Here is a 24,750-nt window from a genome sequence, read left to right on the forward strand (position 1 = left end):
TGTGGGGGTGAGCAGGAGGCAGTAACTGTGCAGAGGCAAGGGGGGCCACTCCTCCCCAGACCCTGGGCTTAACATCTCAGAGCACTTTCCTGGAAGCATTTTCGGACAGTAAGTGGCACTGAATGCTCCAGAGGCTGGCAGTGCAGGAAGCCCTTGGAGCCCCAGTTTAAGTTGGGGAAAATTGAGAGTCTTCACTGAGTCATTCATTAAAAATGAAAGAGAAAGAAACGGCTTGTCAGCGATCAGCTCAGAGAAGCATGCCTTGCTCATGAGCTGCTGTGGCCATCAGGTCTAGAGACCTTGGGATTCTGTTTCCCCAGGAGGTGAGGCTGAGACCAGAGTCTCCTCCTGGCTCATGGAGACTCTTCGGTGTCCCCCACCCCCACCCCCGATCTTTCCCGCTCACTGGCTCTTCTTCCAGTAAAACACTGCATCTTTAATAAATTATCAACATACTTTCTCATCTGTCTGCTGGCGCCAGAGCTCGATGTTGGCAGGGTTTTCCATTCTCTCGTGCCCCTAATAGATCTCACTGTTGATTAATCTTTTAGATCTCCCCGACAGAAACCCTGCTCTCTGGGCCGACTCTCCTCACAATGTCTGGCTTTCTGGATTTTTTTCTCGGACTCTCAACCTTGTTGCTGCCCATCCCCTTGCTCATCCCTTGGTCCTTGGACCACAGATGACTCATGTGTAGGGCTCCAAGGCAGGTGCCTTGAACCCCGGTGAGTTCACAGGGAGACTGTAGGGACGAGCACCAGATTAGGAGTCACAGGATGTGGATTTCCCTCACCCCAGTTACTCAGCAGGTGTGCCACCTCGAGCGAGATTCTGAGCCTTAGTTCAGCTCATCTGTGGAGTAGGGGTGGTTGTGAGGGTCACCTGAGACAAGGGGTGAGTCCCGGCTCCTGAGCTGTGAGCAGGGGCAGGAGGAGCGTCCTGTGAAGCTTTTTGAGCCTGTGAGGTGTGGGATGGCACCCCACTACCTGCCCTCCCTGGGCCTGTGCTGGAGGAGCTCATAGGGTACAGCCCTGTTCTTTACTCTGCAGGGACAGAGGCTGGGGGTCTCAGAGACCAGGAGGACAATGGCTCAGGCTCCAACCCACACCTGGCGTGTCAGTAAGGTGGGCCCAGTTTAAGAGGTTTAACCGCGTGGTCTCCATGGTCCTTTCCTTTTCTAAACCATGAGCGTGTGATTCTAGTCAATGAGCTGAACCTGGCATGCAGGCCGGCTCAGCCACTCTCTGGGCGTGATGATAGCAATTCTAGCTACCATTTCCTCAGCACCCTTTAAACACCAGGTGCTTACGTGCATCATCTGCAGTCTTCACAACAAAAATGTGTATTTATCCTCATTTTTCAGGGAACAATCTTGAAGCTCAGAGAGGGTAAATGATGTGTCCAAGGGCACACAGCTGGTTCTCGACATGTCCAGACTCAAATCCAGGCATCAGAGCCCAGGTTCTTTTCACTCACATTGACGCTGCATCCTTTGATCTCTCTTCCTCCTCTTGCCTCTCAGTGCCCCTTACCTGCTTGTGGGACAGGACAGAACCCCCCCACCAAAGATGCCTTTCCAGCCCCTGTGAGATCTGGCTCCACCCAGCAGGCAGAGTCATCTGCAGATTTGGGCTGATGCTAAAAACAATAATAGTTACTATTTGTCAAGCATCTGTAATCACCTAACATAGTAATAGTCTAAGGGAGAAACTCTTCCAGAATTGTTATCTCCATTTTCCAGATGAAGAAACTGAGGCTTGGGAAAGTAATGTCGGATGCCGATTGACAATTGAGCCTCAGTTACAAAATGGCATTTGTGACATTCCTAACCATGCGTATTGAGTGTTAGCTATGGTCAGAGCTTCTGAAAGCTGATGCTGTGAGAGCGTTTAGCAGGAGAGCCTTGGGCCCATTCCGTGTTACAGAGGAGCAGATGGAAAGCTGGAGAGGTGGGTGATTGGCTCACGTACCCACAGCTGGTCAGTGGTATCCTGATCCCCCAAGCCAGGATTCTGGGAACTGCCTCACCTGGTCTGCAGGTCTAGCTCTGTGCCCATGACTGGAATTCTGTGCCCCATTTTTGTCCGTCCCTCCCTACTTCACCCCCATGAGATCCAGCACCTCCTCCTCCACGAAGCCATCTTTGCCACTCCAGGCAGAGTTATGCCTCTGCATAACTGTGTGTGTGCACGCATCTGTGTCACTGTGGTCAATATACCTGCCTCCTCAGCTGGTCCTCCAAGGCAGGACAAATGGCCCCTGTCCCCAAAAGCTCTCAAAGGAGATAACTCTCTGTACCACCTCCCTCCCCAGCTTGCCCCTGAGTAACTTGCACCACAAAAACTGGGTTGTGGGGTCCTCCTGCCTCCCAGCATGTGGAAGAGGAAGCATCCCCAAGGCAGTGCCTTCGTCCTAACCCCATGAGGGGTTTCACAGCATCTTTCCCCATGGCAGGGACCACAGCAGCCAGGAGCAGCTTCAGGCCTGGCCATTGGACACACCCGGTCCTGGTGGTGGCAGGCTGCTGAGTCACTCTGCTTGGGCTCTTTTTCCTCCGCTGTCTCTTATGGACAGACCAGGAGGCTCTGCTGAGCTCTGTGACTTGTTGGCTTCTGTTGGAGAGACAGATGCTGGTCCTCCTCCCTGACATCCACTTGTTCCTCTTGGGGCTGACCATACTGGCTCCTTCCCCTCTGCCTGGGCCTCTCCAAGCCCCTCCATGCTCTCACAGACCTGCCACCTGCCAACTAAGACTCCCTCCAGGTCTCCCTCAACCTTGGTTCCACCTCAACCACCTACAAGCAATGCCCTCCCTCTCCTCTGCTCCTAAGTGAGTCAGGTCTGTGTCCAAAGATAAGCAAGGCCAAGGTCTCTTCTCACTGGGAGCTGTTTCAAGGCGTTCTCCTTCCCTTTTTGTACTGGTTATCTGATGTACAACAAATCACTCCTGATTAAACTTTGTAGTGTAAAACAACAAGAATCATTGATTATCTTTACAGTGTCTGTGGGTCAGGAATTTAGAGCATCTTGGCTGGGTGGTTCTGGCTTAGAGTCTCATTGAACTGCAGTTGGAAGTCTGCTGTAGCCACTGTCATCTGAAGGCTTGAGTGGAGCTGCAGATCCACTTCCAAGGTGGCTCATTCATATGGCTGGCAGATTGGTGCCAGCCTTCAGCAGGTGGCCACAGTTCCTCTCTACCTGGACATCTCTCCATAGACAGGGCTGCTCGAGTGTCCCCATAGCATGGCAGCTGGCTTCCCTCCAAGTTGCCAAGGCAGAGCCTGCAATGTTTTTGTGATTTAACCTTGGGAGACACACACTGTCACTTCTACCATATTCTGTGGGTCATATGAATGACCCTGCCCTGCTTCAGTGAGGGAGGGGCTACACAAGGACATAAAACCCAGTTGGTGAAGATCAGTGGCAGCCATCGGCGGGCTGGCTGTCACACTTTAGAAAGCTGGAAGAGGCTGTCTTCAGCTGACCTAGGAACGCACTTCCTGACTTAATTTCTCCCTTTCTCCATTAATGGACAACTGGCATACTTAAATCCTGTTCTAGTGATGTAAAGATGGACAAGGCCATGGGACTTCCCTGGAGGAACTCACAGTCAAGTTGAGGAGAGTCTCATCACGAGAACTGCTAGAAAAGAGTTATGTACAGAATGATGGCAACACAACGGACAGGTCCTTACCTATTTGGGGGAGTATGGAACACCTTCACAGCAGAGGGGACATTTGCCCTGGGTCTTGAAGGTTGAATAAGAGTCCTCAGGTAGAGGAAAGAGAAAGGACATTGCTCCATGCACAGGTAATAGCATGAGCAATGGCAGGGAGTCATGGCAGCATACAAGACTGTGATTTTGAAGGGTCTAGAAGGCTGTGATAGGGAGTTTGGACTTCATACATCAGGAACTGCTGGGGGGATTCAAACCAGAGGAAGCTTTGGCAGAGCTATGTGGTGGACAGGACATGACTGGCAGGGGCAGAGACTGAAGGCAGAAAGATGGGTCAGGAAGCTGCTGCAGTGCTCCCCTGAGAAAAAAGGACTGTCTGAGAGGCCATGGACATGAGAGGAGGGGTGAATTCAGGAGGTGGAGCAGAAAGGACATGGTGAGAAATTGTCTCTGGCAGAGAGGACAGGCTTGAAGGACAAGACTTAACCTTTTCCTCCATCTCTGCCCCTGGAGACTTCCTTCCCTAACTTTTAGCTCCTCCTGGATGACCCACGCCCAGCCCATTCTTGAGTCCTGAACAGAGCTGCCTGGATTTTTCTTTCTTTTTTTTTTTTTTTATTATTATACTTTAGGTTTTAGGGTACATGTGCACAATGTGCAGGTTTGTTACATATGTATCCATGTGCCGTGTTGATTTCCTGCACCCATTAACTCGTCATTTAGCATTAGGTATATCTCCTAATGCTGTCCCTCCCCCCTCCCCCAACTCCACAACAGTCCCTGGAGTGTGATGTTCCCCTTCTTGTGTCCATGAGTTCTCATTGTTCAATTCCCAACTATGAGTGAGAACATGCGGTGTTTGGTTTTTTGTCCTTGTGATAGTTTACTGAGAATGATGTTTTCCAGTTTCATCCATGTCCCTACAAAGGACATGAACTCATCATTTTTTATGGCTGCATAGTATTCCATGGTGTATATGTGCCACATTTTCTTAATCCAGTCTGTCGTTGTTGGACATTTGGGTTGGTTCCAACTCTTTGCTATTGTGAATAGTGCCGCAATAAACATACGTGTGCATGTGTCTTTATAGCAGCATGATTTATAGTCCTTTGGGTATATACCCAGTAATGGGATGGCTGGGTCAAATGGTATTTCTAGTTCTAGATCCCTGAGGAATCACCACACTGACTTCCACAATGGTTGAACTAGTTTACAGTCCCACCAACAGTGTAAAAGTGTTCCTATTTCTCCACATCCTCTCCAGCACCTGTTGTTTCCTGATTTTTTAATGATGGCCATTCTAACTGGTGTGAGATGGTATCTCACTGTGGTTTTGATTTGCATTTCTCTGATGGCCAGTGATGATGAGCATTTTTTCATGTGTTTTTTGGCTGCATAAATGTCTTCTTTTGAGAAGTGTCTGTTCATGTCCTTTGCCCACTTTTTGATGGGGTTGTTTATTTTTTTCTTGTAAATTTGTTTGAGTTCATTGTAGATTCTGGATATTAGCCCTTTGTCAGATGAGTAGGTTGCAAAAATTTTCTCCCATTCTGTAGGTTGCCTGTTCACTCTGATGGTAGTTTCTTTTGCTGTGCAGAAGCTCTTTAGTTTAATGAGATCCCATTTGTCAATGTTGGCTTTTGTTGCCATTGCTTTTGGTGTTTTAGACATGAAGTCCTTGCCCATGCCTATGTCCTGAATGGTATTGCCTAGGTTTTCTTGTAGGATTTTAATGGTTTTAGGTCTAACATTTAAGTCTTTAATCCATCTTGAATTAATTTTTGTATAAGGTGTAAGGAAGGGATCCAGTTTCAGCTTTCTACATATGGCTAGCCAGTTTTCCCAGCACCATTTATTAAATAGGGAATCCTTTCCCCATTTCTTGTTTTTGTCAGGTTTGTCAAAGATCAGATAGTTGTAGATATGTGGCATCATTTCTGAGGGCTCTGTTCTGTTCCATTGATCTATGTCTCTGTTGTGGTACCAGTACCATGCTGTTTTGGTTACTGTAGCCTTGTAGTATAGTTTGAAGTCAGGTAGCGTGATGCCTCCAGCTTTGTTCTTTTGGCTTAGGATTGACTTGGCGATGCGGGCTCTTTTTTGGTTCCATATGAACTTTAAAGTAGTTTTTTCTAATTCTGTGAAGAAAGTCATTGGTAGCTTGATGGGGATGGCATTGAATCTATAAATTACCTTGGGCAGTATGGCCATTTTCACGATATTGATTCTTCCAACCCATGAGCATGGAATGTTCTTCCATTTGTTTGTATCCTCTTTTATTTCATTGAGCAGTGGTTTGTAGTTCTCCTTGAAGAGGTCCTTCACGTCCCTTGTAAGTTGGATTCCTAGGTATTTTATTCTCTTTGAAGCAATTGTGAATGGGAGTTCACTCATGATTTGGCTCTCTGTTTGTCTGTGATTGGTGTACAAGAATGCTTGTGATTTTTGTACATTGATTTTGTATCCTGAGACTTTGCTGAAGTTGCTAATCAGCTTAAGGAGATTTTGGGCTGAGACAATGGGGTTTTCTAGATATACAATCATGTCATCTGCAAACAGGGACAATTTGACTTCCTCTTTTCCTAATTGAATACCCTTTACTTCCTTCTCCTGCCTGATTGCTCTGGCCAGAACTTCCAGCACTATGTTGAATAGGAGTGGTGAGAGAGGGCATCCCTGTCTTGTGCCAGTTTTCAGAGGGAATGCTTCCAGTTTTTGCCCATTCAGTATGATATTGGCTGTGGGTTTGTCATAGATAGCTCTTATTATTTTGAGATACGTCCCATCAATACTTAATTTATTGAGAGTTTTTAGTATGAAGGGTTGTTGAATTTTGTCAAAGGCCTTTTCTGCATCTATTGAGATATTCAAGTGGTTTTTGTCTTTGATTCTGTCTATATGCTGGATTACATTTATTGATTTGCATATGTTGAACCAGCCTTGCATCCCAGGGATGAAGCCCACTTGATTATGGTGGATAAGCTTTTTGATGTGCTGCTGGATTCAGTTTGCCAGTATTTTATTGAGGATTTTTGCATCAATGTTCATCAAGGATATTGGTCTGAAATTCTCTTTTTTGGTTATGTCTCTGCCAGGCTTTGGTATCAGGACGATGCTGGCTTCGTAAAATGTGTTAGGGAGGATTCCCTCTTTTTCTATCGATTGGAATAGTTTCAGAAGGAATGATATCAGTTCCTCCTTGTACCTCTGGTAGAATTCGGCTGTGAATCCATCAGGTCCTGGACTCTTTTTGTTGGTAAGCTATTGATTATTGCCACAATTTCAGAACCTGTTATTGGTCTATTCAGAGATTCAACTTCTTCCTGGTTTAGTCTTGGGAGGGTGTATTTGTCGAGGAATTTATCCATTTCTTCTAGATTTTCTAGTTTATTTGCATAGAGGTGTTTGTAGTATTCTCTGATGGTAGATTGTATTTCTGTGGGATTGGTGGTGATATCCCCTTTTTCATTTTTTATTGCATCTATTTGATTCTTCTCTCTTTTCTTGTTTATTAGTCTTGCTAGCAGTCTATCAATTTTGTTGATCTTTTCAAAAAACCAGCTCCTGGATTCATTAATTTTTTGAAGGGTTTTTTGTGTCTCTATTTCCTTCAGTTCTGCTCTGATTTTAGTTATTTCTAGCCTTCTGCTAGCTTTTGAATGTGTTTGCTCTTGCTTTTCTAGTTCTTTTAATTGTGATCTTAGGGTGTCAATTTTGGATCTTTCCTGCTTTCTCTTGTGGGCATTCAGTGCTATAAATTTCCCTCTACACACTGCTTTGAACGTGTCCCAGAGATTCTGGTATGTTGTGTCTTTGTTCTCGTTGGTTTCAAACAACATCTTTATTTCTGCCTTCATTTCATTATGTACCCAATAGTCATTCAGGAGCAGGTTGTTCAGTTTCCATGTAGTTGAGTGGTTTTGAGTGAGTTTCTTAATCCTGAGTTCTAGTTTGATTGCACTGTGGTCTGAGAGACAGTTTGTTATAATTTCTGTTCTCTTACATTTGCTGAGGAGAGCTTTACTTCCAACTATGTGGTCAATTTTGGAATAGGTGTGCTGTGGTCTGAAAAAAATGTATATTCTGTTGATTTGGGGTGGAGAGTTCTGTAGATGTCTATTAGGTCGACTTTGTGCAGAGCTGAGTTCAATTCCTGGATATCCTTGTTAACTTTCTGTCTCGTTGATCTGTCTAATGTTGACAGTGGGGTGTTAAAATCTCCCATTATTATTGTGTGGGAGTTTAAGTCCCTTTCTAGGTCACTCAGGTCTTGCTTTATGAATCTGGGTGCTCCTTTGTTGGGTGCATATATATTTAGAATAGTTAGCTCTTCTTGTTGAATTGATCCCTTTACCATTATGTAATGGCCTTCTTTGTCTCTTTTGATCTTTGTTGGTTTAAAGTCTATTTTATCAGAGACTAGGATTGCAACCCCTGCCTTTTTTTGTTTTCCATTTGCTTGATAGATCTTCCTCCATCCCTTTATTTTGAGTCTATGTGTGTCTCTGCACGTGAGATGGGTTTCCTGAATACAGCACACTGATGGGTCCTGACTCCTTATCCAGTTTGCCAGTCTGTGTCTTTGAATTGGAGCATTTAGCCCATTTACATTTAACGTTAATATTGTTATGTGTGAATCTGATCCTGTCATTATGATGTTAGTTGGTTATTTTGCTTGTTAGTTGATGCAGTTTCTTCCTAGCCTCGATGGTCTTTACAATTTGGCATGTTTTTGCAGTGGCTGGTACCGGTTGTTCCTTTCCATGTTTAGAGCTTCCTTCAGGAGCTCTTTTAGGGCAAGCCTGCTGGTGACAAAATCACTCAGCGTTTGCTTGTCTGTAAAGTATTTTATTTCTCCTTCACTTATGAAGCTTAGTTTGGCTGGATATGAAATTCTGGGTTGAAAATTCTTTTCTTTAAGAATGTTGAATATCGGCCCCCACTCTCTTCTGGCTTGTAGAGTTTCTGCCGAGAGATCAGCTGTTAGTCTGATGGGCTTCCCTTTGTGGGTAACCCGACCTTTCTCTCTGGCTGCCCTTAACATTTTTTCCTTCATTTCAACTTTGGTGAATCTGACAATTATGTGTCTTGGAGTTGCTCTTCTCGAGGAGTATCTTTGTGGCGTTCTGTGTATTTCCTGAATCTGAATGTTGGCCTGCCTTGCTAGATTGGGGAAGTTCTCCTGGATAATATCTTGCAGAGTGTTTTCCAACTTGCTTCCATTCTCCCCGTCATTTTCAGGTACACCCATCAGACGTAGGTTTGGTCTTTTCACATAGTCCCAAATTTCTTGGAGGCTTTGTTCATTTCTTTTTATTCTTTTTTCTCTAAACTTCCCTTCTCGCTTCATTTCATTGATTTCATCTTCCATCAGCGATACCCTTTCTTCCAGTTGATCGCATCTGCTACTGAGGCTTCTGCAATCTTCGTGTAGTTCTCGATACTTGGCTTTCAGCTCCATCAGCTCCTTTAAGCCCTTCTCTCCATTGGTTATTCTAGTTATCCATTCTTCTAATTTTTTTTCAAAGTTTTTAACTTCTTTGCTATTGTTTTGAATTTCCTCTCATAGCTCAGAGTAGTTTGATCGTCTGAAGCCTTCTTCTCTCAACTTGTCAAAGTCATCCTCCATCCAGCTTTGTTCCGTTGCTGGTGAGGAACTGCGTTCCTTTGGAGGAGGAGAGGTGCTCTGTTTTATAGAGCTTCCAGTTTTTCTGCTCTGTTTTTTCCCCATCTTTGTGGTTTTATCTACTTTTGGTCTTTGATGATGGTGATGTACAGATGGGTTTTTGGTGTGGATGTCCTTTCTGTTTGTTAGTTTTCCTTCTACCAGACAGGACCCTCAGCTGCAGGTCTGTTGGAGTTTACTAGAGGTCCACTCCAGACCCTGTTTGGCTGGGTGTCAGCAGCGGTGGCTGCAGAACAGCGGATTTTCGTGAGACCACAAATTCAGCTGTCTGATAGTTCCTCTGGAAGTTTTGTCTCAGAGGAGTACCCTGCCGAGTGAGGTGTCAGTCTGTCCCTACTGGGGGGTGCCTCCCAGTTAGGCTGCTCAGGGGTGAGGGACCCACTTTAGAAGGCAGTCTGTCCATTCTCAGATCTCCAGCTGCATGCTGGGAGAACCATTACTCTCTTCAAAGCTGTCAGTCAGACAGGGACATTTAAGTCTGTGGAGGTTCCTGCTGACTTTTTATTTGTCTGTGCCCTGCCCCCAGAGGTGGAGCCTACAGAGGAAGGCAGGCCTCCTTGAGCTGTGGTGGGCTCCACCCAGTTCGAGATTCCTGGCTGCTTTGTTTACCTAAGCAACCCCGGGCAATGGTGGGCACCCCTCCCCCAGCCTCGCTGCCGCCTTGCAGCGTGATCTCAGACTGCTGTGCTAGCAATCAGTGAGACTCCGTGGGCATAGGACCCTCCGAGCCAGGTGCGGGACACAATCTCCTAGTGTGCTGTTTTCCAGGCCCGTTGGAAAAGCACAGTATTAGGGTGGGACTGACCCGATTTTCCAGGTGCCGTCTGTTACCCCTTTCTTTGACTAGGAAAGGGAACTCCCTGACCCCTTGCGCTTCCCGAGTGAGGCAATGCCTCGCCCTGCTTCGGCTCGCGCACAGTGCGCTTCACCGACTGTCCTGCACCCACTGTTTGGCACTCCCTAGTGAGATGAAACCGGTACCTCAAACAGAAATACAGAAATCACCCGTCTTCTGTGTCACTCAGGCTGGGAGCTGTAGACCGGAGCTGTTCCTATTCGGCCATCTTGGCTCCACCCGCCTGGCTTTTTCTAAATAAGTTCCCTGGACCAACACCATGAGCCTTCAGCATATGCCCCTGTAGAAAAAACTGATCAGAGTTATCTGAGAGGCCAACACGACATCAGGGCCATTAGCCTAGGACTAAGGATCTGAAATGTTTTAGGCCACAGACTTTCTTCAGACTAGTGAAAACTATGAACTATCTTTCCAGGGAAAAAAAAATGCACATTTATACACACAGTTTGCAAACAATTTCAGAGGGCTTACGTGTCCCTTGAAGTCCATCCCTGGGTCTCTGAACCCTACATTAAAAGCCCCAGGCCTAGGAAAAAAATAGAAAATGAAAAAAGCAAATATTTGACTCCCTAAAATCTGTTATTTACTTCCTCTTTTAATATCCCCCAGCTCCCCACAATAATTGAACATCCCCCGAAATAGCAAGAAACAGGAGGAAGCATTTACCCAGTGATAGCCCCTGGTGCCACCAGCCTCACTTGGCGGGTTTATTTTCATTATTATAGTAATTTTCAAGCTGCAGGCTACAATTTTCACTTGCAGCGAGGTATTAAATTGAAATTACCCCAGATGTAATTGTCATAGGAAATAATCCTGGATACATGGAAGTGAATGCCTTTTCAAGATGGGGTTTTATCGTTCATACCAGGGTTTTGGGCTCTGCCTCTTTTACATGCCAGATTTAGGTGTGTGCTGCAGGGGCCAGGCATCAGCACAACATGGTAGCCTGAAGCTGTTAGCCCAGAACACAGTGAAGCCTCTGCCGACTGGAATCTACCCACTGGCTAGTGGTGTGGGCAGATGGACTGAAAGGGTACAGAGTGGGAAGCAGAGCCCAAGACTTGGAGTTGTATTCATGCAGCTACCAGGAGCCACTGTGCACTAGCTCAGGCATGCAAGAAATACCACACTTATTTTCCGTATATCAACTCAATTTGTCTCCAAGCCCAGGTTCCCCCAAGGTGGTAGAAAATTCAGGTTTAGTCATTCTTGGAGCTCCCCAGCCCCTCTTAGGGCCAGGTGAAGCTGTGGGGTCTTACCTAGTGCTCTGCAGCTGGGGAAGCCCCTCTAGATATCAAGCATCTGGCATAGGGGTGCCCACCCAGATGCCCTCGGTTCTAGCCCTCCAGATATGCTTTGTCCCTGAAGGTGTCACTTGCTCTGTGCCTTTCCTTCCCCAGATGCACGCTGCTGGTGTATTGCACGGACCTTCCACCCACTAGCATCATCATCACCTTCCACAATGAGGCCCGCTCCACGCTGCTCAGGACCATCCGCAGGTAAGGCATCCTTGCTCGTCACCAAGCTCCAGGCCAGCACTTGGTGACAGTGTGTCTGCTCCCCAGGTGCCCAGCCCTGTACTAGGAGCACCAGACACATCTAGCTACATGCCAGGCACTATTCTATATGTCACATGTGTCCTTTCAGTCACTCCTCACATTCCTGTAAGGGAGGCTATTATCCATTTTATAGAAAGACAGAGGCCTGTGGTGTTAGGTAATGTGCAGAAGGTCAAAGAGAATAAGTGGAAGAAGCAGCCTCAGAGCCCTCGGCCTCCCTACTCTGCCAGGCTGCCTCTAGAGCATGGGTTCTGACTTCCACAAATGAGGAACAGGCTGAGGCCTTGACAGGCTGAGTGCACACCCCAGCCCCAGCATCAGGCTGGGGTCAGCACCCAGCACCGTGACTCTCTGCCCTCCCACACACTCACCAGGGGCCATGCAAATCAGAACGGCCTGCAGCAATCACTAAGGCTTGCCTTCCTGATCATCTACCTGCAGTTCCATCCCTGTTCCCCTGGGCTTCAGTCCACTCATCCTCTGGGTCGTGTTCTTGCTCTAATAGGTGTATCCTGCTATGGATGGCCTCTGGTCTGCATGGGTTTTTGATGTGCCCAAGTCCCGGTGCCAGGCCCTAGCAGAACTCCCCTCAGAACATAGATCTGCACCCAGAAGACTTACCCAGGAATTCCTCCCCCAGATTCTCCAAAGACTCTGGCTGTTTCACTCCCCTTCCCCCATGCCCACCCTCCCCTCCAGAAGTCATCTGTCCTCTTCTCCCTCCCTCAGGCCACCAGCAGTATCTACCTCTCAGATGGCAATGACAGCAGCCGCCCTCACTCCAGCTCCTCTGGCACATATTCTGTGCACCTCAGCTGCAGAGGTGAGGAGGCCACTGCCACGCCCACTTCACAGCTGAGGAAACTGACATTGGAGATACTAAATCAAGGTCCAGTGTCGCCTAGCCAGTGATAGTGAGGCAGGATTCCAGGCCTTGCACTCTGATCTCAGAGTCCTCCTTCTTGTCAGCCTGAGTAGGGAGAGGCTAGTCCCAGTGGTGGCGTTCAGCATCCTTTAGGGCCAGGAATGCCACAGCCACATCCCGCAGCTGAGCAAAAACCCGCAGTACCTCCATGTCCCCATGAAACACGGCTCATTAGATCCTTCCTGTCCTGCTGAGCAGCACATCAGCTGGTGCCGATGCCACAGAGAAGAAAATATGATGAAACATGGGTCAGAGAGCGCACGAAACACAGCAAAATCTCTTATTGTTTCCATCATGCAGGCTACACTTTTCCTGTCTCTCCCACCCCCGCATGGCTGTGGGCAGTGGGAAGTTCCAGGTGATGGGAGGTAAGTCCTGCAGTAGGGTCACCCTGAGGGAAGGCACCAAATCTTCAGCTCCACCTGTCACGAATGATGAATGTCCACTGTATACGGTCACCACATCCCTTAGAGACATGGGGGGGACCTGTCCAGACACACAGTTTTTAGCCCAGTGCTTCCACCCGTCCAAGGGGACAGCCCTGTCTGCTATTAAGACATCCTTGGCAATGACAGGCTGGCTTCTTCCTCCAGCCACGTGCCCAGCCTGGCTTCTGTAATCACCCCAAGAGCCACTTGATTCAAATTTGATTTCCCAACCAGGCAATAGCTCTTGACAGGAAAATGTGCCAAGTCACTGTCAGGTGTCACCGGGAGTCTTGGGGTAGATTAACGACAACAAAGTGCCTGGCTGGTTAAGTGTGGGGACAACAGTGATGGAGGAGGCCCAATTCTCCTGGGTATCCTGTGGTGAGGGGAGGAGCGTCTGGGGCATCCAGGCTGAGAGGACACACAGGGAAGTGGAGGTGGCTGGTTCTGAAGTGCCAGACCACAGCCCTGCTGTTGTGATGTGCTGGGGCACCAGGGCAGGTTCATGGAGTAGACCAACTGCAACCTCTACCTTCCCCACTGCCATGGTGGCTGCTCCATCGATCATGACTGGGCATGCCTGCCAGACGTTTCCATGAGAACAGCGTTAGCATCTGAGAGAGGCTCCTCGCTTTCCAGGCTGGCCTCTCCCTGCCCATCCTGCAAGAAGCTCTCTGATGCTGGGCGCCTCCATCCCCTGACACAGTCACACACATGCACCCCATCAGGGGCTTCCTCTGGGCCCTTCTCTACATATCACTACTCCAGTACTTGCATTTTTGCAGCATGTAACCTTCAGTGAGCTCCTTTAAGGCAAGGACTTATCTTATCCATCTCTTAACCTCCCAATGGCTCAGTTTCCTAACCAAGGAAATGAGAATACTAATCGTACTTGGTACATAGGGTTGCTACGGGTTAATTCGGCTAAAGGACTGAGAACTGTGCCTGGCATGGAATAAGTGCTCGATCAAAGAGAAGAGGCTATCGGATACTTAAAAGGGTGCCACACTTGGAGTCAGAAGACCTGGAGTCAAATCCAAACCCTACCATTTCCTAGCCATGTGACCCTGGGGCACGTTATTAACTACATCTGTAGAAAATGATGATAAAAATATCTTTCATGTTTCTAATTCTGTCACATTTCCACAATACACCTTCCTCTTGGGAATGTCTCAGACATTTGGGGGCATTACAGTGTATGTAATATGGGGGCTTCTAGGCCCCCCAGGCCTCCCTAACAGTGTTTATGTCCTGGAGGGTCCCTTAGCTGCTGTGCTCAGACTCTAAGACATGTTTCTCCTCTTCCTGCCGCTCCTCCACCTCTATATGGTATTAATGATACTTAATAATAAGATTACCATGTTAAATGTATCCTGAGCTTTGTGGCCTGCAGAACACATTCCTTCTCTCTCACCAGTTGGAGCCTCATCCTGAGCCTGTGGGGTAGGTGGTGCACGTGGTGAGAGTGGAGGCATCAGGCCTCAGGTTTCCTGGGTTTCCTGGAGGTACAGCCCAGCTGGTCTGTCTGCCTGCCTGATGGAGGGCTGCCCTGAGGCCCTGGAACCCTGCACTCTGCGAGGGTTCTCGGGTCCCATCAGCCCCGTACTTTTCAGAAGACACCCATGACGTGCCAGATGACTTAGCTGAGAGAGCCCATTTCCTGCCTCCTAGGAACTTCAGATGTCAGCCAGCCCCAAGCTCAGACCCAAGTATGACACACACAAACAGCGAAACGGGGACCTGAGAGGCATGTGTAGACAACCAGGAGCTTATATCAAAAGCAGGCAGGGCAGAAATGAATGTTAGAGGTGGAGGCAGGAAAGATTACTTCTAGAAACTTCCATGCCTTAAGATTCTATACCTCCCTTTCACTCCCTATCCTGTTGCACAAATGAATCACTAGCCACTGAGAGGGGACTGACTGAAGGGCATGTCCTGTCTCAGAGGTCTTCAATAAAGGGATCTTCTCTAAGGTACCTTTCATTGTTAACTTTCTGGAATTCTGGACAGGCTTTGTTGTCAGGCTCTTTGCAACCCCCCTGCCCGGACCCTCTGGCCCCCTAAGCTCTTGAGTTAGCTGGGGACTAGACAGGCTCACATGGGGCACTCAGAGCCAGGTGGAGGCTCAGTCGGGTACACAGATGATGGGGTGGATGTAGAGAAGCATGACCTTGATGAATTAGGGGACATTCTCACTTAGAGAGTAAACAAACCCTGAAGAGTAGTTTATCTTGACTCCTGATGCAGTGAGTCCGCATGTTTATGGGAGACCCAGCGCTGTCACCGTCCTCTTGGGGCATCCTTCACCACTGCCCCTCCCATGGGGGCTCTGAGGCATGGGCGATGGATCCCTTTATGTATTGAGTCTTCTTACTGTTGCTTTTTTATAATATCCCAGATCTAGGGGAGCCATTTCTCAGAGTAAGGTGGTTAAGAATTTGGACTCTGGGGCCAGATTTTCATGGCTCTGCCCTTAACAGCTGTGTGATCATAAGCAAGCAAGTTAGCTCTTCTGCCTCAGTTTCCTTTTCTGCAAAACAGAGACTGCTAATAATAACTATCTGACATCACTGTGGAGAAGATAAAGTAATTTCAGATAGGGAAAGGACTTGGAGCAGTGCCTGGCATATAGTGAGCCTGAGCGGTGACAACAGGTGTATATTGTGAGCCTCCAGCCCTGGCAGACAGCAGAGTTCTAATGCCGTGGGTCTCAAACTTGAGCAGGCTTCAGAAGCTCCCGGAGGGCTTATTAAAACACAGTTCCTTGGGCCCCATCTGTAGAAAGTCTAACCCAGGCTGGGCACAGGGGCTCATGTCTGTAATCCCAGCACTTTGGGAGGCCGAGGCACGCAGATCGCCTGACGTCAGGAAATCAAGACCAGCCTGGCCAACGTGGTGAAACCCCGTCTCTACTAAAAAAAAATAAAAAATTAGCTGGGCATAGTGGCAGGCGCCTGTAATCCCAGCTACTCGGGAGGCTGAGGCAGGAGAATCACTTGAACCTGGGAGGCGGAGGTTGCAGTGAGCCAAGATTGTGCCATTGCACTCCAGTCTTGGCAACAACAGTGAAACTCCATCTCAAAAAAAAAAAAAAGAAAGTCTAACCCAGTAAGCCTAGAGTGGGGCCCAAGAATTTGCATTTCTGACAAGTGTCTAGGTGATGGTGATGCTACTGGCTCCAGGATCCCACTTGGGAAAGTGATGCATATTGCTATTATTAGTTTCAATATTATTAATATCAATACCCCCATTCAGAGAGCAGCTGCTGTGTGCCAGGCATGGTGAGCTCCTTTCACACAGCTGAGGAAATTATAGTGCTAAAAGTTCAGTACTTACTGAAGCTCTCCCAGCTAGTGAATGGTGGATACAAAGAAACAGTACTTGAACCCAAGTTAGTGTCACTCCAGAATGACTAAACTCAACTGTCAGCTGGCCTTGGGTCTTCATTCTACTGGTATTTATGGAGCGTTTGATAAAACCTGCCTGCATAGAGCACCGTGGAGTTCACAAAGCAATTTCAAATACATTTCCTCATTTCACACGCACAAAAGCCTGTGAAGTAGGTCAAGTATTAATATCGCCTGCTTTTACAAGGAAAATGTAATTACAGGAGGAAACGAAGGCTGGGAGCGAACCAACATCTATCTGGTTCAGGATTGCACAGTTAGTGGGTGGTGCAGCCCACCTGGCCTCTGAGCCCACACTGCCCATACTGCCCTGCGGCCTCTGGGGGCTCCTTGAGGGTCCATAGTTAGGGCGCAGCAGGTGTAGAAGCCGCCTGAGTACCTGCCCTCTGGCAGAGAGATGAGCTGCATATAGAAGACTCTGTTCTAGAACAATCCCAGGCAGAGTGAGGACAGCATTTATTCCCATGCTGAGGCAGAGTAAGGAAGGGTGTGGGGAAGGCAGCTGGAGTCGGGGTGAGGCTGAGAAGAGCTATCCTGTGCTGGGCCTGGACGAAAGAGTGGATTTGCTTTGCTGTAGAGGCAGTGGTGAGAGCAAGGGAGGGAGACCTGAGCAACAATTCCCTCCCTGGGTGGAGGGAATGAGAGTGGGTGTGCACGAGGGAAGGCCCTGGAGGACCACCTAGGCCAGGCTAGGTCCCTTGGACTGGACTTGACCTTCTCCTCTGACCACCCAGAGCACATGCCCACCTCAGGCCCTCCCAGCCGCAGGCCATGTTTAAGGGGACTCCGCCATCACTCCAATTGTTCTGATTAGAGAAGCAAAAACAAGCCAGGTGTTACCACGAAATGGTCTAATTAGCACTCACTGCTGACTATTTCCTTTTTTTTTTTCTTTTCTGTTTTAAACTCTGGACATTTTTTATTCACTAATCATCTCTCAGTTCAACCAGTGCAGAGCCGCATGCGATTTACCTTTTGATGTTCGCAGAAGAGAACTCTTGAATTTCAAAGAGCTGGCAGGGATTTAGCGGAATTGAATGCAGAAGCTACAGCCGTAATCAAACCTCATTAGGGTTATTCTTCCAGCAGGTTTTCCGCTGTCTCCTGCCTCCCTCCCTGATTAGAGGGCTGGTTGTTGTTTGTATGTGTTTTCTTTGGGACGATCATGGTGAACAGTCCCCTTCCACCATCCTCTGGCAGAGGCTGCAGCCTTCTTTCCCCTCACTGACCATGAGCTCCTGAAGACAGACACAGTGGGCTCAGGACTGTGTTGGGGTTCCTCTCTCCACCTGATACTAGTTGCCATGGTGAGAATCAAGGCTTCATAAATATGGTAGCTCCAGGCTAAGTTCTCTTACAGGAGAGTCTGCATCCTGCATAGAAGGGGTAGTGCACTCCAATCAGGGCTCAGAAAGGCCCTCCTGGGAGGAGGGCTGCATACAGTGCCTCCACCTGCACCCATTCTGAACCCCCTCTGCAACATCATGGGGAATCCTGTGATAGCTGGCGTGGCCCAGGCATATTTCTGAGTAGTCACGTGGTTTGGGGTGTTCAGGAGAAGCAGGATCCAGTCATCTCAGTCAGGCCTAAGACCCAGAGTTAACCTTGCCCCTGGGTAGAGATCCACAGCACAGGAGGGGTAAGTTGAGTCAGTTAGATTCAAAAATCATTAATGATGCACCAAATTAAGTGATAATAAAGAATTGCAACCATTTGTTATCATTAAGTGCCAAATATCATGATAAATGCTTTTTATACACTTTCTCCTTTAATTTGCTCCACTGCACTGTGAAATAAGTACTCCTATTATTATCCCTGTTTTCTAGATGGGATTCTTTGTTGCACAGAGCAGTAAAGTAACTTGCCCAAGATTACACAGCTTGCAGTAAGTAGCTGCTACACCACAAGCTTCTGGAGGGTAGAATCATCATATGCCCAGTGCTGAGCACATAGTAGGTGTTCAGTAAATATCCCTCGAGGGAATAGTTATGAACCAAGGCTCTGTGCTAGACTCTGGCAATAAAGAGAGCAATGGGTCAAGGGTCTTGCCCTGGGATATTTCCCTCCAGAGGGGACCACAGGCGGGCAAGGTACAAAACCAAACTTCGGGGCTGGGAAATGAGAAAAGCCATAGGATCAGATACAAACTGCCAGGAGATCCCAGAGGAGGAAGCAATTAATTCTCAGTAAGTGGCTTGGAAAGCTGTTAGGGAGGAAGTGACATTCAAACTGGTCCTTGTGGGCAGCACAGGAGAGAGGCTTTCAGCTATGAATGAGCAGGACAGCTTCAGACAGCGGCACTGGGCATGGGAGGTGGGGAAATGGGGGCCAGCTTCCAATGGCAAAGGCCTTAGGAATGTGCTGAGGATTTGGGATGTCAGTAGTGAGGAGCCCCTGGGGGGCTGTCAGTTTATTTATTTGCATTGGCGAGGAGAGTCACACAATCAAAGCTCCTTGTCAGAAAGTTCACTCTGGAGACCACGAGCAAGATGGCCTGGGAGAGGCTGGGGCAAGTTGAGGCTATAAACCAGACAGAAGAGGTTAAATCAGGGTAGAGGTATAAGAAGTGAAAGTGATTTGAGTGACATTTTCCAGTCAAACCAGCCAGTCTTTACTGATTTGCTGTGGGGTTTCAGGGAGTAGGAGGGTTGCTGAGGTTAACTCCTGGGTTTCTGTCTGGGTGGCTTTGCAGGTGGTGGAGGTATTCACTAAGATGGTGAAGGCAGAATTACATTCCTGCTGGCTCACAGATAAGCAATATGACTGGACAAGCCCTTTGGTGCTCTGATTTTTCATTCCTTAAATGCAATGGTGTCTATTTAAAACTCAGGTTAGTACATATATTTTGCCACTAGAAGTCACAGTGATTTTTTTCTCTTTCCGTCTTGCAGCGTATTAAACCGCACCCCTATGCATCTGATCCGGGAAATCATATTAGTGGATGACTTCAGCAATGACCGTAAGTCATGTCACTCACTTGCTCTTTAGACATGAATGTCTGTTCCCAGCCACTCTGTAACAGGCAGAGGTGAGTCCGCTGGTTTTCTGGGAATGGGGAAAAGCCCAGGTTTGTAATAGGTACGGAAGTCTTTGAGTGTCCGTGGGTAGGCTCAGAAGGAGAGAAGCTTTATATCCAAAAAACAATTTCTTGGCTTATCTGCAATAATCCGCAGTCTGAGCTAAGGCCCTCTTCCTATCATTTCCTGGGAGGTCTAGGTGGGCCCTGTCTTTGGGACCTCCCGGACCCCATGGGACATCCTGTCACCTGGCCATGACACAGTGAGGGCTGCCTTCCAACCTTTCCACACACTTGCTCATTTTCTACCTCGTGTCCTCCAGTTATCCTATCAAAGAACCTGAGTCCCATCCAAATTCACAGCAAATCCACTCTCCCCAAGAAAAACATGGGTGCATCAAATTTGAAATGTACAATAATAGTCGAAGCATTGTCAGAATTAACGTACTGGTAGTGCCGACACCTCCCCCGAAGGCCATCCTCCCAGGAGCCTGGGTACAGTTCTGTGCAGTCAATCATAACCAGGCAGAACACCCTCTTCCTGGTGACGAATTGAGGGAAATGGAATGACAACTGTGGACAGCTCCAAGTCCTATCGGAGTGGAGCCCACCCCCACTAGTTCTGAGGCTGGAAGCTGGGCATTGGGAGCCACCTCCACACTGGGGTCTGCTGTAGGAAGGCTGGAAACCCACACCCATTGGTGCAGCCTCGGAACCTCTGGCGGTGATGCAGAAGTGGGCTGTACATGAGGCCTAGAGTAATGAGATCAAGACTCTGAGTTCTGGAACGTGAGGATCTGCTCTCCCTTCCCCAGTGAGGAAGAGCTTGGAGGTGGGCAGACACTGGCCCTGCTGAGGGGTAGCCTGGCACTGAGGCAAGAGAAGAGAGTGCTGCTGGATTCACCTGCAAGCAGAATAGCAGTGTTTACAACATGGACGCTGGAGCCAGACTGCCTAGATTCAAATCCTAGACCTGTAAATCACTCACTAGCTATGTGCCTTGGGCAAATAATCAACCTCGTGCACGTCAGTTTCCTTGTTATAAAACAGAGATGGTATATATGGTTTATATAAGGATTAAACATGTTAACATGTTTGAAGTGCTTAGAACAGTACCTAGCCCAGAAGCCTGTGTAAGTCTTTTCTGTTGTTCTTTAAAGTTCAGAGCCAAGCAGGGAGGCCAAGGTCAATAAACTAATAAAGCAAAACCACAGTGGTGGAGCCAAGACCTGGAGTTCAGAGCCAGGGAGCTGGTGAACCAAAGGAGTGAGGAGTAGCAGGCAAGCCAGGGAGTGACAGGGACAAATGCCTAGGATGGGGTTTCCTGTATGGTGGAGAAGTGAAGCAGCTCTGTGTAATGGGAGGCATGCTGAGTGGGACCCTTCCAAAAGCAGGTCTGTGAGCTGGAAGGAAAGTCTAAAATCTCATCTATTCTTAGCCTTTCGGCAGTTTTTACCAGACCTACTAAATTGACCAGTGCTTTGAATGGCCTATAAGAAAAGAGAAATGGGGACAGGCACAGTGGCTCATGCCTGTAATTCTAGCACTTTGGGAGGCCGAGGCGGGAGGATCATCTGAGGTCAGGAGTTCGAGACCAGCCTGGTTAACATGGTGAAACCTTGTCTTTACTAAAAATACATAAATTAGCCAGGCATTGTGGTACATGGCTGTGGTCCCAGCTATTCGGGAGGCTGAGGCAGGAGAATCGCATGAACCCAGGAGGTGGAAGTTGCAGTGAGCAGAGATTGCGCCACTGAACTCCAACCTGGGCGACAGAGCGAGACTCCGTCTCAAAAACAAAGAAAACAGAAATGGGATTGTTTGTATTAATAACAAGGATAAATGCTTGAGGGGATGGATACCCCATTCTCCATGATGTGATTATTACACATTGCATGCCTGGATCAAAACACTTCCTGTGCCCCATAAATATATATATATCTACTGTGTGCCCATAAGAATTAAAGATTAAAAAATTAAATTAAAAATTGTTTAAAGAGAAAAATAACAAAAAAGAAAAATGTCCCCAGGTGACTAGGCCAAGATTTTCCACCTGGGAACATTTTCAAGCAAGTATACAGGTGCCATTGTGTACTGACCTGTTCCAAAGTGGTCCTGTTGAGGCCTCTTTGCCCTAGACTGGCCACCTTGTATGACAGCAGCGATTTGTCAGCCCCTCACAGCCTGGAAACACCCTGGACTCAGGACCGCGCTCTGCAGTTAGAAGGGCTGCCTCACCTACCCTTCAGGTTCACCTGCAGTGCACACAATTGTAACCTGTAGGTCCATCCCCCAGTGCTCAGTTGGTTTAACCTTTTGTCTTTGCAGCTGATGACTGTAAACAGCTCATCAAGTTGCCCAAGGTAAAATGCTTGCGCAATAATGAACGGCAAGGTAGGTCTGAGCTGCTGTGCGGGATCCTCTGGTGTGAGTGTCGGGGGTCGAAGGTGTGATGGTGTGTGTGTGTTGGGGTGATCACTGGGGAATGCTGGGTGGCTTCTTCCTGGTCTCGCTGGACAATGGAGTGACAGTGGCACCCACTTCATCATTTGTTCCTGACTGCAGGTCTGGTCCGGTCCCGGATTCGGGGCGCTGACATTGCCCAGGGCACCACTCTGACTTTCCTCGACAGCCACTGTGAGGTGAACAGGGACTGGCTCCAGCCTCTGTTGCACCGGGTCAAAGAGGTGAGTGAGGCTGAGGGAGGAGCAGGGCCAGGCCTCATGCCCCAGCTTTCTCCAGGCTCTCTCTCAAGCTCATTACTTCACATATGCACCCCCAGTTCTTCTGGGAGGTGGGCAGAACAGATCTCAGTCCCGATTTTATGGATGAAGGAACTAAGGTAGAGCAGCGTGTGTGAGGTCACACGGCAGTCAGTGGTGGAGCAAGGACCGAGATGTGTTGTGACTGGGACTGTCACCCATAGCAGGCCTGCACTTGGGACAGCTGGGACATAACATATGCAGTTTCCTGGGCAGGAATGAACTGCCCAGAACCAGTTCTACCGGAGAGCAGAAGGTTCCAGATTGAGAACCCTTATGGGTGTCTTTTGTAGAAAGGAGGCAGCAAACTTAACCAGGCTCTACCCTCTAATTCCTGGGGCCTCTGTCTTACTTCTACCCTCACCCAAAGGCTACACCAAGCCAGGCAGGCTAGATGCTAAGAGACCTGAATTCCTTGCCCCTCTTTGCCCTTAAATTACTCTACAATTCTGGATGCTTCATTCCTCCAGTGTCTCAATTACTCCCCAAAAAGTGAAAGGAAATTTAATTTTTCTTATTATTTTACATTCCCTGAAGTCTATCCACTTCCCTACTGATCTACAGAATGTGTGGCAATTGCAGATGGCAGTATCAATTCAATGACTAGCATTTGTACTGTATGTTCCTCTTCCTGAGTTATTGACTCCTATAGCCATCTGTGAAGTAGGAAGTCAGGTATTTTTAATATACCCACTTCACTAAAGAGGAAACAGTCAGGGCAATTATATTACTAGGTCCAATGTTTTCTAGTTGGTACCACCAGCACCAGAACGCTGGCATCGCCTCAACAGCATCTTCTCTGTGCTGTGGTTATTCCCTGCTCACTCTTCATGGTAGCTCCTAAACTCCTACCTGCATAACGACAGTGTTAAGAGGACTAAAGAATCAAGCTATGTCGTCTGCTGAGAAGAAAACAAGGAAATCCTTCCCAACATTGTTCATTCCAATGAGATAACCTCAGTGGGTTTACAAAGTTCTGTCACATGGGCCTAGAGGTTAAGGTCCATCAGTAACCATTTTCTCTGAGATTGGGACGGCTCGTCATCCACTTAGTGCTGTTTAGAAAAATCTCCTCTCCAGAATCGCTTGAACTCAGGAGGCAGAGGTTGCAGTGAGCTGAGATTGCACCATTGCACTCCAGCCTGGGCAAAAAGAGTGAAATCCTGTCTCAAAAACAAAAAAGAGGAAGAAGAAAAATCTCCTCTCCTACTCTTTTTTGATATCTTCTAGGCAAAGAGGTCTGGATTGGGAAATGTTGCCATGAACAGATACCCACTGAAGGGCCTCTCCTGGCACTGAAGTCCCTTCCAAATGCACCCCTCCCTCTATGCTCTCTTCTGCAGCCCCTTGTCCCTGGACATGCCCTGACATTCCCACTGCTCCAGCTCTGACCAAGCCCTTCCTGTCCCTGGATGCCCTTCCCCTCCTCTCCACAAACCCCCTTGCTCTGTGGGGCCTCATCCACGGCTCCCCTCCTCTAGGCAGCCTTTCCTGACTGTGTGGCCAGCTAGGATCACTCCTGGCAGTCATTGCTCCCTTGGCCCACCATTTCCTCTTCTGGGTTAGTCCTCTGCCTCCCCTAATAGCTTACAAATCCAATGGGGGCACTAATGACTCCTTGTGGCCACCCTGCCTATCATAGAGTAGGTGCTCAGTGTTTGGAAATGATAATAAAAAAACTAGATGCCATGGGGAGGTGTTATGGTTGGAAGAGGAGAAAATCAAGCTTGCTTCCTACCCGTAAATGAATCAACAGACATTTCCTGAGCACCTATTTTGGGCAGAGTCCCAAGGGTTGGAATGGGCTGTGTAAAAGGTATCCTTACCCTGCTTAGTAAGGTCCGCTGGGTTCCTTGTGCACTGGTGCCACACTGCTTCACAAATGGCCTCCAGTAAAGGGAAGCACAGTGTAAGTGACCGCAAGTAGAAGCAACACAAAAACTCTAGAAAGAAGGAAATTCGGCTGGGTGCGGTGGCACACGCCTATAATCCCAGCACTTTGGGAGGCCAAGGTGGACAGATCTCGAGGTCAGGAGATCAAGACCATCCTGGCCAACATGGCGAAACCCCGTCTCTACTAAAAATATAAAAAATTAGCTGAGCGTGGTGGCGCGCACCTATAGTCCCAGCTGCTCGGGAGGCTGAGGCAGGAGAATCGCTTGAACCAGGGAGGCAGAGGTTGCAGTGAATAGAGATTGTGCCACTGCACTCCAGCCTGGGTGACAGAGCAAGACTCTATCTCAAAAAAAAAAAAGGAAGGAAATTATTTGTGAGGAAGAAATATGGAAAACATTTGAGCACCTCCTGGTTATAGAAGTAGAGGAACTCTACTCCCCAGCAGGATCCTTTACCTCCCCCAAAAAAAGTCTTTCTGCCTGTGAGTTGTTGACACTACCCTAGGGCCAGCTATATCATCCTGCTACCATTCATGCCTG

The 24,750-nt window shown here is 48.0% G+C and overlaps 1 protein-coding gene across 5 annotated transcripts in view; it reads left to right on the forward strand.

Annotated features, from left to right (window-relative positions):
* The window catches only part of GALNT14 (polypeptide N-acetylgalactosaminyltransferase 14), a 232,784-nt gene that overhangs the window by 165,246 nt on the left and 42,788 nt on the right, over positions 1 to 24,750 (forward strand). For all 5 annotated transcript variants that reach the window (XM_055252509.2, XM_055252515.2, XM_055252511.2 and 2 more), the window contains exons 3-6: positions 11,619 to 11,717; positions 19,429 to 19,496; positions 21,882 to 21,947; positions 22,119 to 22,240. In XM_055252509.2, coding sequence (XP_055108484.1) covers positions 11,619 to 11,717; positions 19,429 to 19,496; positions 21,882 to 21,947; positions 22,119 to 22,240 — 355 coding nt within the window. The remainder of the gene's footprint in view (positions 1 to 11,618; positions 11,718 to 19,428; positions 19,497 to 21,881; positions 21,948 to 22,118; positions 22,241 to 24,750) is intronic.

Source organism: Symphalangus syndactylus, chromosome 18, assembly GCF_028878055.3.
Source record: "Symphalangus syndactylus isolate Jambi chromosome 18, NHGRI_mSymSyn1-v2.1_pri, whole genome shotgun sequence".
Taxonomy (NCBI): Eukaryota; Metazoa; Chordata; class Mammalia; order Primates; family Hylobatidae; genus Symphalangus; species Symphalangus syndactylus.